Source organism: Sinocyclocheilus grahami, unplaced genomic scaffold, assembly GCF_001515645.1.
Source record: "Sinocyclocheilus grahami isolate Dianchi unplaced genomic scaffold, SAMN03320097.WGS_v1.1 scaffold31.1, whole genome shotgun sequence".
NCBI classification, from domain to species: Eukaryota; Metazoa; Chordata; class Actinopteri; order Cypriniformes; family Cyprinidae; genus Sinocyclocheilus; species Sinocyclocheilus grahami.
Window position 1 is genome coordinate 729,952 of NW_015505210.1, and position 13,496 is coordinate 743,447.

Sequence of the window (13,496 nt, forward strand, 5' to 3'; positions counted from 1 at the left end):
CACTCTCTGACTAATGATTTCATGGTAATTTAAATGATCTCAATCAAGACAACCACTGAACGAATAATTAAATTCTTGGTATAAAAAGGTAATTATTGCTTAAAGTCTTACAATCAGTTCCCAAGAGACCTGATTTGACAGGGTTGGTGTTTACCAAACCCTTAATTTGGAAGTTCCTTTCCTGTCCAGTAATATTGAGTGAATTACAAATTTGAGCACTGTGTTTAAAGGCTTACCTACTTCGTCATGTCCTGGACAAATGCTAAATGTCTTACCCTTCGTAGTGTACCAATGCTGCTTTTACGAATAGCTGCCAACAGATCATCACGCGTTGAACCCTGGGTGCCTCCCAGACTCTTTCTTTCATCTTTTCTTCTCGAAGGTACTGGTTTTTCATTTTGAAAAATGCTCTTGCAATGTTTATCCCCTGTAATTTTGAGTCCTTTATTTGCATTAGTCTGGTTTCGAACAGTGCTATCCATTGCTGTTTCTTTTTGTTGTTTGACCATTTCAGCAATTTTTCTAGTTGGCACATAATTCACAAGTTTTGGTAAATGAGAAGAGACCAAGTGCTGCTTCCCTTGTGTAGCATCTTTGTTTGTTGAAATGTGGAACTGAAGAGACTGCATATTGTCCACAGTATCCCATGTCTTGGATTGTTCCTCACTTCTTTTTAGATTGTCTTGTTCTCTCCTTTGTTGCAGCCGCATTTGCCTCTGGCAGTCCTGGTTGCGGGTTAAAATACCGGTTGCGCTCATCCTTGGGCCAGGTAAGTCAAAGTGGTATCCCAGTTTCAACAGGGTGGTGTTGTCCCTTAGCAATTTCACCATTTCCATCTCCACTTGGCCTCCACAGATGTGCTGCTGGTTGTGGAATTGGAGCTCCACCAGTGTTGTGTTGTACTGAACTGACCCAATCAAAGCCAGGATACCTTTGCCTGAAATGAAGTTGGACTCAACATTGAGGTTGGTGATGCTGCAGTTCTTCTTCAGCATTTTGGCCAAAGCAAAAGCTACTTGGTCATCCGCATGGGTGTTGGCAAGGCTGAAAACCTCAACGTGAGTGTTGGAGATTAATGCATCAGCAAAACTCACCAAAACCTCTTGGGATATGTTCTCAATGTTGTTGAGGTTGACTTCATTCAAGGAGGTGTCGTTACTCAAGATGTTTTCCAAGGTCTTAACAATATCAGTGGGGTTACCACTTGGCCTCTCTGGTGTAACTTGGTGATGAAGGGCACCTTTATGAATGCCTTTAGGTTTTTGACCACTTTGACCATTCCTCTTGCAATCTAATCTGGATAAATCCACAAAATTCCAGTTGCTTGACCTAGCTTCTTTCTCTCCATCTCCCCCTATTCTGAGCCCCCAATTTTGTTGCTCTCTCTCCTCTTCATTATCCTCAGGCTCTTCACTGCCACATTCCTCTTCACTCTTATCTGTCTGGCACTCATCCATGCTGTCCTGTGTGTCACCATAGAAAGGAAAACAAGGTTGAGCACTGGCATACCTCAAACAATGATGCTTAATTAAGAAATATATCACCAGCTGAGACACCAGCAGAGCAATAACTATGTTCCGTGGAAGCAATGTTGCAGTTACAGTCTTCAGTAATCTCTTTGAAGAAACTGAATTTTTATTTAATATAGTGTTATTTTATTTAAAACTAAGCTAAACTAAGCTAACCATAACTATACATAACTCAGGGTTGGGATAAACTCTTCAGGATAGTGATCCACTGTTTCTTGAAAAGGTATCAGCAAATCAGTAAACTTGACAGTTCAGGGCCTCCAGAACCAATGATCCAAAGCTAACTGAATGTGTGTATAACCTAACTAACAGGGGGCTTCCGGTTATGGCGACGTGCTGACGAGACGCACGAGTTGGTTCCGCTGTCATTTGTATTAAGTTTTCTTGAATTTTACCCCTGTTTCATTTCAATTTCGTCCACGATTTGTTTTCAAAGTAAATGTTGTCTGTGATGTCGCCTAAACCAATAAAGCAGAAGCCGAAGAAAGCAACCGATATTGCCTCGGATTCCGAGGGCCTGGAAGAAGGGTCGCGTGTTGCACATGGCGAAGAAAACTCATCACCGAGTTATGGAGATCAAGCTAGCGGCTTTCATGCTGACACAAGTGATATTCTCCAAGCAATACATTCAGTGAGAGTTGACATGACTTCTCAATTTGAAACTGTCCTTTTAGCTGTACAAGATGTTAAAAATCAAGTTGCGGAGTGTTTCGGAAGATTGACGCAGACGGAGGAACGCATTTCACAGACCGAAGATTCGATTACTACACTTCCACGACCAGTGCTCTCGAGAAGAAAGTTGCAGCACTTACCTGGAAAATAGATGACCTTGAGAATCGCAGTCGACGCTCCAACCTGAGACTCGTAGGTTTACCAGAAAAATCCGAGGGCATTGACGTGTGTACATTCTTAGAAAGCTGGTTACCTGAGGCGCTAGACATGGAGCCACTAGGAAAACCCCTGGCCATAGAGAGGGCACACAGGATTGGAAGTATGCAAAGATCTGATACAGACAGGAATTCAACACCGAGAGTGTTGATCGCGAAGTTATTGGATTACAGAGACAAGGAGCGTGTAATGAATGCGGCCAGAGTGAAGAAGGACGTGCTGTTCCAAAATCACTGAGTCATGTTTTTCCCAGACCTTTCTGCTGAAGTAAACAAGCAATGGAGACAATTCGACGAAGTCAAGAGGAAGCTGTGAGCTAAGGGCCTACAGTATGGATTCATCTTTCCAGCGCGCCTTTGGGTGACGGTCAATGGCCAATCTCGCATCTTTCAAACTTCATCCGAAGTTGACGCCTTTCTAACGAATATGTAATTTTGAGACATTATATTAACAATTTGTTTACACTCAGGAATATGTGAATAACGGACGATTATTAATAGGACATACTCCTTATAAGGGGACAAAATCATTAGGAAGGGAAGTTAGAAGTAAAGTAGTGTGTAGATTTGCTGGTGGTTCTCGGCAATTCACAGTTGTAGTGTTTAAATGTTTCTATTGGTTAGTGTTTCTAATTATGTTGTTTTCTAGTTTTACTTTTTATTGTCACAAGGTACAGGTGATTTTCTGTTTTAAAACTAAGGAGAGTATTGTATTATCTAGTACTATAGGATATGGCAGGGATTATTGGGGTTAAGTTTATTTCTTGGAACTGTAGGGGGCTGCATACTTTTACTAAAATTAAACAAGTAATGACTAGGATAAAGCAGCTACAGTCTAAAATTGTTTTTCTCCAGGAAACACATTTAATGTCTAAAGACATATGTAGAATACGTAATAGATGGCCTGGTCAAGTGTTTTCAGCTTCATTTAGTTCTCAAGCACGAGGGGTTATTACAATGATCCATAAATCAATTCCATTTCAAGTAGCTAAGACAATACAAGATCCATCAGGTAGATATTTAATTGTTTAAGGGACTTTATTATCTAAATCACTGATTCTTGTCAACGTTTATGGCCCCAACGAGGACATCCCCAAATTCTATAATAGCCTCTTTCTGACTTTATCCAGCCTTTCTTGGTTTTATGTAATTGGTGGGGATTTCAATTGTACACTGGATCCAACTATAGATCGTTCTTCTGGCATTGATCAGTCGCATAGACAGACCAGAAAGACCCTTCATTATTTTATAAAGGACTTAAACCTATTAGAAATATGGAGACAGCTACATCCTAAGGATATTCAGTACTCTTGCTTTTCTAGAACACACCAGTCTTATTCCAGAATTGATTATTTTCTGATTTCAGCAACAATTGTCATATATCACTTATTGCCTTTATGATACAATAGTAATTTCAGATCACGCCCCTATATTATTTACTTATAATGACCCTGGGTTATCAGGTGGTCCTCCAGTATGGAGATTTCACCCTAAATGGCTCCTAGACGAAAAATTTTGTGAAAATATCACTCAACAGATAGAAATGTATTTTGATATTAACACAACACAAACCTCAGCCTGTATCAGATGGGAAGCTTTTAAAATTTTCATCAGAGGTGTTCTTATAAGCGTCACAAGCAGTAAATCAAAAGGCTATAAAAAATAATTGACTGCACTCAATAGAAAAATTAAACTTCTTGAAAAAAACTTATCAGATAAAGATGAGTTGACCATTCACCAAGAATTGTTAACTCTTAGAACTAAATACAACGAATTATCTGCCAAAAAGCAGCTGCCAGCCTTATGATGTTAAGGCAAAATTATTATGATTAAGGTGAAAAAGTGGGGAAATTGTTAGCTTGGAGAATTAAACAAAATCAATCTGAAAGAACAATAAATTCTATTGAAGATGGGAATATAACAAGTGACCCAGCTAAAATAAACAATACTTTTAAATGCTTTTTCGAGACTTTATACACCTCTGAATATTTAAACAATGGTGCACAAACAACCTTTCTGGATAGTCTATCCATACCTAGTCTTTCTGAAGAGGCAAAATTGTCCCTGGACATAGATATAACAGAAGAAGAAATTATAGAGGCTATTGATAGTTTAACAGTGGGACGAACACCGGGACCAGACGGTCTTAACGTAGACTTTTACAAGAAATTTAAAAGAAATCTTGTCCCACCAATTTTAGAAATGTTAAAAGAATCCTTTGGAAATGGTGTGCTCCCAGACTCTTTAAGAAACACTTTAATTACGCTACTTCCTAAGCCTAATAAAATAAATACTAAATGCAATCATTTCAGCCAATTTCATTACTTAACACGGATGTTAAAATATTGAGTAAAATTCTAGCAAGGAGGTTGGAGGTACTTTTACCCAATATAATACATCGAGATCAAAATGGATTTATTAAAGGCAGGCAAGGTCTCCATAATGTTAGAACTTTGCTTAACATTTTATATCTTAAAAAGGGAGCTTCTGATATGGCCATTCTATCCCTGGATGCTGAAAAGGCCTTCGACAGGGTGGAATGGCACTATCTATTTGAGGTCCTGAAAAGATTTGGGTTTGGAGAAATTTTTCGTAAATGGATTAAGATAATTTACACGCATCCTATGGCTGAAGTACTTACTAATAATATTGTCTCCAGGTCTTTTAATATTCAAAAGGGCACTCGTCAAGGATGCCCCTTATCACCTCTTCTTTTTGTCTTAGCAATCGAGCCTCTTGCCATAGCAATAAGGTCTCACTGTAACATACTAGGCATCAGATTAAACACCACAGATATATGTATTTCTTTGTATGCAGATGATGTTATTTTATACCTAACCAGTTTGGCCCGCTCTATTCCTTCCCTTATACAACTTCTTTCAATATTTGGTAACTTCTCAGGTTATAAAGTTAATCAGTCTAAATCATGTATTCTTTTATTGAATAAGGATGATAGTCAACGACCAGCTGTTACTCAATTTAATATAGTAGACTCATTCACCTATTTAGGAATTAAAATCACAGCTAATGTAGATTATATATCTTCAGAAAATTATCAACCCCTTTTAAACAATATCTCCAAATTCATTGATAGATGGAAAAGCCTACCCATATCGCTAATTGGACGTATAAATGCAATAAAAATGATCATATTACCTAAAATACTATACTTCTTTCAAAATATTCCTCTGTGCCCTCCACCCTCCTTTTTTACGTCACTTCTAAAGCAAAAGGAGCCCCTACCAAGTATTGAGTACATGTACAGTAAATGAACATACAAGGCCAACAATTCACTAAAAAAAAATTTTTATTGGTCTTAATGGAGTATTCTAATTTGTTGAGATAGTGAATTGGTGGGTTTTTATTAAATGTGAGCCAAAATCATCACAATTAAAAGAACCAAAGACTTAAACTACTTCAGTCTGTGTGCATTGAATTTATTTAATACACGAGTTTCACAATTTGAGCTGAATTACTGAAATAAATTAACTTTTCCATGACATTCTAATTTATTGACATGCACCTGTATATGTATTTCTTTGTATGCAGATGATGTTATTTTATACCTAACCAGTTTGGCCCGCTCTATTCCTTCCCTTATACAACTTCTTTCAATATTTGGTAACTTCTCAGGTTATAAAGTTAATCAGTCTAAATCATGTATTCTTTTATTGAATAAGGATGATAGTCAACGACCAGCTGTTACTCAATTTAATATAGTAGACTCATTCACCTATTTAGGAATTAAAATCACAGCTAATGTAGATTATATATCTTCAGAAAATTATCAATCCCTTTTAAACAATATCTCCAAATTCCTTGATAGATGGAAAAGCCTACCCATATCGCTAATTGGATGTATAAATGCAATAAAAATTATCATATTACCTAAAATACTATACTACTTTCAAAATATTCGTCTGTGCCCTCCACCCTCCTTTTTTACGTCACTTCGGAAACTATTCACTGATTTTATCTGGAATAATAAACGAGCTCGAGTTCGTCTGCCACTATTATACTTACCATACAATAGGGGTGGTCTCCAATTTCCTAATTTACAGTGGTATTATTGGGCAGCGCAATTGAGATCTACTTTATACTATTTTTCTCCTGAACCCCGCCCATCTTGGTTCGACATTGAATCTTTCTTTATAAAGTCAAAACTACCCTTTAATCTTTATCTTTATTCGACAGATTTCAAAATTCTCAGAAAAGGCAAAGATATTGTATCTCTTAATCCTATTCTCATTAATACAATTAAAGCCTGGTGTGATGTGCATAATTATTTAGGTCAGACAAATACTTTATCATGTTTTACCCCAATATGGGGAAATGAGAGCTTTAAACCAGCTAGATCAGACTCCGGATTTAAGCTATGGTATGATAAAGGACTGCAAAAAATTGAGGCTTTTATATAGGAAACGACTTAATGTCCTTTGCAGATATTATGGCACAGTTTGATATTCCCAAAAAATATTTCTTTAAATTTCTTCAATTTAGGAGCTATGTTTCTTCTCACCAAGGTACAAAGCATACAAAACCCATTAAGACTCCTCTTGAAATTTTACTATCAAAGTCACCCCAATCTAAAGGCTTAATATCGATGTTTTATAAATTATTTGAGTCATACTCTAAAGAGTCTTCAGAATCCAAACTGATCTCTTGGAGAGAAGATTTAAAAATGAACATTTCCTTAGATATATGGGAAAAAATATGTATAAAGGCTCAAGCGCAAAAAATTAACAGTAATCTTAAATTAATACAGTACAACTGGATAATGAGAACGTATTTTACTCCAGTTAGGTTAAACAAAATTTGTCAATACTCCAGACACATGCATTAAATGCACATCTGATAAAGGCACACTCTTGCACTGCATGTGGGGTTGTCCTAAGGTGCAGGAGTTTTGGAAAGAGGTAGTTTTACTAATTTTTCAGATGGTATCTGTTAATCTTCCAATGAATCCAGAAATTTTTATTTTGGGAATTTTTCCTGATAATATTGTACACTGTAGTAGCACTCGTAAACTTATTGACATATGTATACTTCAAGCAAAGCGTCTTATAGCTATGTATTGGAAAAAAGTGGAAAGGCCATATGTTGTACAGTGGATCAATAATATGTCGTCTTTGTCAATGGAAAAGATTACATATATTTTAAAAGGTAAATTGTCCTTATTTGAGAATATTTGGAAACCCTTTATATCCTTTATCTCAAATTCAGATTTTAGTAATATAATGAGTGAGGTTGAAAGAGATAAAATATCTTGATTCTTAACGTATTTCCACCCTCATTTTATTACTACCAAATCATTAGTCACTTGACCATTTACTGTTTTTCCTAAATTACCCCTTTGTATATGATTTGCTTCTTGTATGACTATTTTCAACTCTTCTTAGTCTGTAGCTATCTGAACTGACCTGTGCCCTTTTTTTTTTAAATATAAAAAAATCTTTTTATTTATTTAATTTTGTTGTTAGTTGTTTTTCCTTTATTGTCGTTTAATTTATTGTTATTCTGTAAAAGAGATCTAACTATTTTGTTGTATAATATTGTTGTAATATGCTGGCATAATTTGTAACATCTCAATAAACAAATTGTTCCAAAAGAAAAAAACTAACTAACAGGACTCAAACATTGCACTGTCATGATATGCTCACATTTTTCAAAAGCTACCCATCTATAACCATCTCTATCAGATGAAATTATCAGATGTAATTGAACAGGCACAGATAAGTATACAGTAAACTACAAATACTGTACATCTAATGTTTCTGACAGTTTATCACAAGGTTAGGTGGTGAGTTTGTGATAATGTTGAAGTCAAAGGTTTCTACTTGACAGGTTGCTGAACATGCTTGTTGATGTTAACAGAGCATAAAGCTATAATATGACCTGTTTAAGTTACTTCAGTTGTGAAAATGCAGGTTGTTATAGAACCACAGTTTAGCAGCACTGAGGTGTGACAGCCAATCTCATGTTCAGTGTATGGACACATTAAACACCACGTGTGTACAGTATGTGTTGTAAAAGTGCTGTATTAAAACTTAAAATGAAAACAAATGGAACATCTTGATTGTACACTAGTAGGTGTTACTGAGCGGACAGCTGCCTGACTTCATAGAATAGGCATCAATCCATTTATTTTCATCTGATATAAACATGTTTTTGTCAGCTAGAACATTATTTTATTGCACAAATAGCACCAAGACATTGCTTTGGGGGCAAAGTCCTTTGGAAGTGATGCAAAAGTCACATTAGTGTTCAATGTGAAGTGTTAAAAATACTTAACATTCACATTTTGAAGTATTTTGAACTCATGATGGACAACTAGCAAAACGTCATGTCAACCTCATGTTAATTTCTGAATAAAACTCGAAGTGCTTTCTCATTAACTTTTACCTTGAGAGACCATCACTCCTGATACACAATTCTTCCATACAAATCATATTCTTTGTCCATCAAGTAGCTTTTAAGTCCTGGTGGGAAACCACCTGAGTTTATGAACTTTGGGTTGCCCAGCCTTCGTGGGGTCATCTTTCTCCTGATGACTAGTCTGCATAGGTGTTGCAGTGAACAAGGATTCCCTGGGAATGTCAAATTTTTGTGATATTTTGTTATTTTATGCTGTGACATTCATATTTTTGTGAGTAGAGCTTCAGTGTCCATGCTAGAATTGTTTAGGCAACTCACCCAGCATTTCTGAAATTTCAGCCCACTCCTTATGCCTCTTTAGAACCATTTTCAGCTTGGAGCAGATGGGAACATGATTGACATAGTCGAGGAGAACCCGCACAGCTCTTCCAGAGAACTGCACTAGCCATGAGACGCTGATGAAATCACAAAACTAAATGCAACAGATGGAAGTATAGATACATATGCCACATATACAGATGAAAACAAAGTTCCTTCAGAGGTAAGTTAGCTTAAAATATATCAGCTCTGTACTGCTTATGTTGGAAGATACTCCTTATGTCATACAACTAGGGCTCCTAGTGTACGAAATAATCAACTCACAATTGATTTTAAGAGTTTGCTGATAGCATACTGCTAAGCTAATGCTACAGCACCTGAAGTAAAATACAAATATACATTGAGTAAAATTTGGAACACTACATAGAAATTGATGTAAATTGTGCAGGAGACTCTACTCACGATTGATTTCAGTAGTGTTTCCTATTAGCATGTTGCTAAGCTAATGCTGCAATAGTAGCATAAAAATACAAATATTGGGTAAAATAGTCCATTCTACTTGGATTAAACCATTTTTATTGATACTTTTACGCATTGAATGAATATATACATAAAAAAAACTAATCATTTTGTTTGCCATCTTGGGTTTTATACATTTGGGAATAAACTGGAGTGTGCATACGTTGGCAACTTACTAGTGTTAAGACCCAGTTGTTGTGATGTGGGTCTGGTTGTTTTTTTCTTTTGTTTTTGTAGGTCCGATCGGTGACTAGTGCTTGACACGAGCGCATCTGAATCTCGTCATGGCACTGTATTTAAACAAAGTATAGCAGTAAGATGCTGCTGCTGCTTAGGCATTTTGCCATAGCATTTGCGCTCCAGTTTTGATGCTGTTTTGTTGTGCATCAATGCATTTGTTTTGACAACACTATAGTATGCACTTATTCATTCACAGGTGTGACACTAGGTTTTGGAACAGAGACATTAGTGGTGAACTTACTGGAACCTTCTCACTGGTATGTTCTGAGGAGTGGCACCATGTTGAGTCATGAGGACAACAGAAGCATTTTTCTGCATCATAACCATTGTTTAACAGCAGTCGCATCATCTCATCCCTCAAGCAGTATTGTAAGGCAGTGGGAAACACTGTGTCGTTGACCTCTGTGAAGTAACAGTTCACATCTGCTCGGCTGGCCAGGAGAATCCTGACAATCTTGTACCGCCAAGCTCTCACCGCCACTAGGAGGCACTGCAGGGGATCCAGATCCGTTTTGGCTTCGGCATTTAACAGCAACTGGGTGCCGGTCACATCTCCATTGGAGACCGCAAAGTACAAAGCGGTCTTTCGCATGTCTCCATATTTTTCAGAAACGTGTGTCTAGAAGAGCATTGACATCAAAACCTTTGTCCACCAGGAGCTCCATGCATCAGACATGGCCTCCTTCTACAGCTGCATGAATTGGGCTCTGGCCTGAGAGACGGATGGCTCTCCTTGTGGTTATTGAAATTAACATTCTTAAGGCGCTGTAAAAGAGATCACACTCAACTAAATTTTTATATTTTCTGTAAAAAAAAAGGAGAGTGGTGGGAGGAGTTATTCATCAACATTCAGTGCGTAGATCAGGAGTTTGTTCAAAACCTCTAGTGGTGAATTCTGATTAGATTTGTTGTGTCCAGGCAAATCTTGCAAGGCTAATGCTGTCTCTAGTCGGTTTCCAATTCCAAAGTCCAGTTTAATTTTAGTTAAAGATTAGAGTGACGAAACTAGCAAAGGATTAGCATATTTCGTTAAACTTACAGGTAATGCCCCTTGTACGCTGCACAGTGGATGGGAAGCTGTAAGGAAAGATTAGCGATGTTGGGATTGGCCCCATGTTGAAGTAAAAGTTCAATGCAGTCAGGATTGCCAGAGCCAGCAGCATCATATAGCACACTGTCTCCATTTGGCGCCTGAGCATTTTCATCGCCACCTGTTGGTGTAGAGGACATCATGGTTTAGTGTTAGTTTACTGGCTTAATGTAAATATGTAAATGTATAATGTGAATCTGTACAAATTTTTTTTTCTTCTAGAAACATTGGTCAACCAGTATTACCATAGTGAATAAGGATGTCCAGTGCCTCTGCTTGTCCGTACTCCGCAGCAATCCCCATGTCTCCAAGAAATTTCCTCCATTTTGCAGCAGGAGCGTAAGAATGTCAGTGCATCCCACCTTGGCTGCTTCATGAATGGCTGTCCACTTTTTAGGGCAGGCTTCGTTAACCGATGCCCCCTGTGATATACAGTAAGTGTAAAGGTGATTTCAAATTAGTCTGTTCTTACAGCTCCAAAACAAAACATAAGAGCTCATTAAAAAGGCACTGAAGACACTAAAGAAATTGAAAATGATACCTACCCTATAATAAAGGGGAGTCATTTTTGCTGTTGATTCTGTTAGGTGAAGCTCCATTCTCAAGCAGAGTCCTAACGATCTCCACCAGCCCAGCCTGAGTCGCCAAAATCAATGGCGTCTCTCCATCTGCGGTTTCCTCCTCTAAGCTCAACCTGTAAGAACCTTTTCAACCAAACTACTGAGTGTATATCTGACTTGAAACTTGAACTTGATGCAGTTAATATCAGTTATTTAGTTTTGTTCTTTTAGGAACGAAGCAAGCAACTGTTATTGTAAATGAGTCACTGAATCATTCACTCAACCAATTTGTTCAAAAACATTATTAATTCAGGAACTAAACCAAGTGACTTATATGAGAGAGTCTTTGAATCATTTATGTAAATGATTCATTCAGAAACATTCTAATGTGTGTTGCTCTGAGACATGCAGTGGTTGGTTCTGCTATGGCTTTGTTTGGGAATATTTTAACTGGTGGAGCAAAAATGGTCAAAATAACTTTACTCAAATTTAATTTCTTGTTTATTGATATGTTGTATAAAACCAAACTCCCTTTTGCAAGTTACTGCAGTGAACTTTCTACTCTAGCTCACCATAAAGTACCATCTCCAGCACCTGCACAGACTGCTGGACAGCAGCCCTATGAATTAGGAATCTATCCACCTCAGTGAATGTGGCAGGATAGTTCGACAGCTCCTGAAGAGCAAAGAGGTCACCTGTAGGGACAGATGAAACAATGTTGCACCTAGCAACACAGCTATTTATCCTAATTTAACATAATTCAGCCAAATGAAATGATTCACTTTTTGATGTGAATTTTCCATTTAACCTAATTGTTTTACATCAAGCATAAAATCTGGTGGGAAATTTCACCTTGGAATATTGCATCCAAGATCTTTTGATGTTCCACACTGGGTTTATTTGCAGGATAGAAAAAGTGGATTGTAATATAATGTTTATTAAGATATGTTTGCTCTATTTCAAGATTCCAAAAGGCAGCTTCTTATGTGAACATCACACCTTCCGAGAGAGGCGATGTCTTTACACGATTCCTGAATGCTCAGTTGAATTGCAGCATCAAGGAACTCATCTTCGTCATCTAATGGATCCATTTTCCTGGAGGTAAATAAAAAGCTTTTATATGAACATGTGGAGAGTAATGTAATGTTTTTACTCACATTGTTTGTGATGCGTTATAAAAGTCATCGTTGACGTCAAGTATATTGTTTTAACCAAAACCAAATTCTCAGAATACTTTAATGACACTTTAGTCATATAATGGAAAGGTTGAAGTGACCAGTCAGTTTCTATAAAGTATGTTCTGCTGTAGTTAAAATGAATTCACACTCAGTCTGTCTTTTTCAAAGAAGTTGTTACAGTCCTCACAGCCAAACAGGCAGATTTCAACACTTATACACAGCTGGAAACTTAACTTTGCGTTAGTTTCAAGGAAATGCTGAACTAGGGCATGCACAAGCGCCACTTTGTCCGCCACTTCCAATGAATCATTCACGCTTCACCGAACAGTAAACAAAGGCTCTAATCTCACCTTGTGAAATACAGTTCCAGTGAAATCACGCGTCTCTCACTGCTGTGCCAGTACTTTAGGTGCAGCCAATCTGAATTTGAGTGCTTCCCCTTACCATGCTCAAAACAGCAACAGACATGCATCTAAATTTGGCGTTCACCTGCTCTGGTCTTTGCCATGCACACCATTAAAGTCAAATGACCACATAATCACTTGATTTTTTTATGTGCATAAAAATATAGTTTGTTTTAGTAATAGGTGCAAATAAACACCTGTAATTTGATTTGATGGCTGAAATTATTAATTTACAAAATTACCTTTTTTTTTCTCAAGTTACTGCAATTTGACCAATTTTCAATGTTTGTATACAGTATACTTTTTTTATAGCCTTCTATGACTGTAATTGACCCATAAAGAGTGCAGCTACTGATATACTGTATACAGTGCAGACATAACTTTGCAGCAGGGGAA

General features: G+C 37.2%; 1 protein-coding gene and 1 pseudogene across 1 annotated transcript; both read right to left on the reverse strand.

The window, feature by feature from the left end:
* Nucleotides 1–236: 236 nt before the first annotated feature.
* LOC107575736 (leiomodin-2-like) lies at nucleotides 237–1,898 on the reverse strand. Its single transcript, XM_016262082.1, has 2 exons — nucleotides 1,836–1,898; nucleotides 237–1,463 (listed from the first exon to the last, which is right to left on the reverse strand). The coding sequence occupies exons 1-2, from the start codon at nucleotides 1,896–1,898 to the stop codon at nucleotides 237–239; spliced, it is 1,290 nt and encodes a 429-aa protein (XP_016117568.1).
* Nucleotides 1,899–8,830: 6,932 nt separating this feature from the next.
* Nucleotides 8,831–12,609, reverse strand: LOC107573553 (ankyrin repeat and SOCS box protein 15-like; annotated as a pseudogene).
* Nucleotides 12,610–13,496: the final 887 nt, after the last annotated feature.

Coding starts and splice junctions, on each gene's coding strand:
- LOC107575736 (XM_016262082.1), bottom strand. CDS start 1,898: ATGACAGCGGAACCAACTCGTGCGTCTCGTCAGCACGTCGCCATAACC. Junction 1,464..1,835: donor TAACCGGAAGCCCCCTGTTA/GTTAGGTTATAC, acceptor GGTGACACACAG/GACAGCATGGATGAGTGCCA.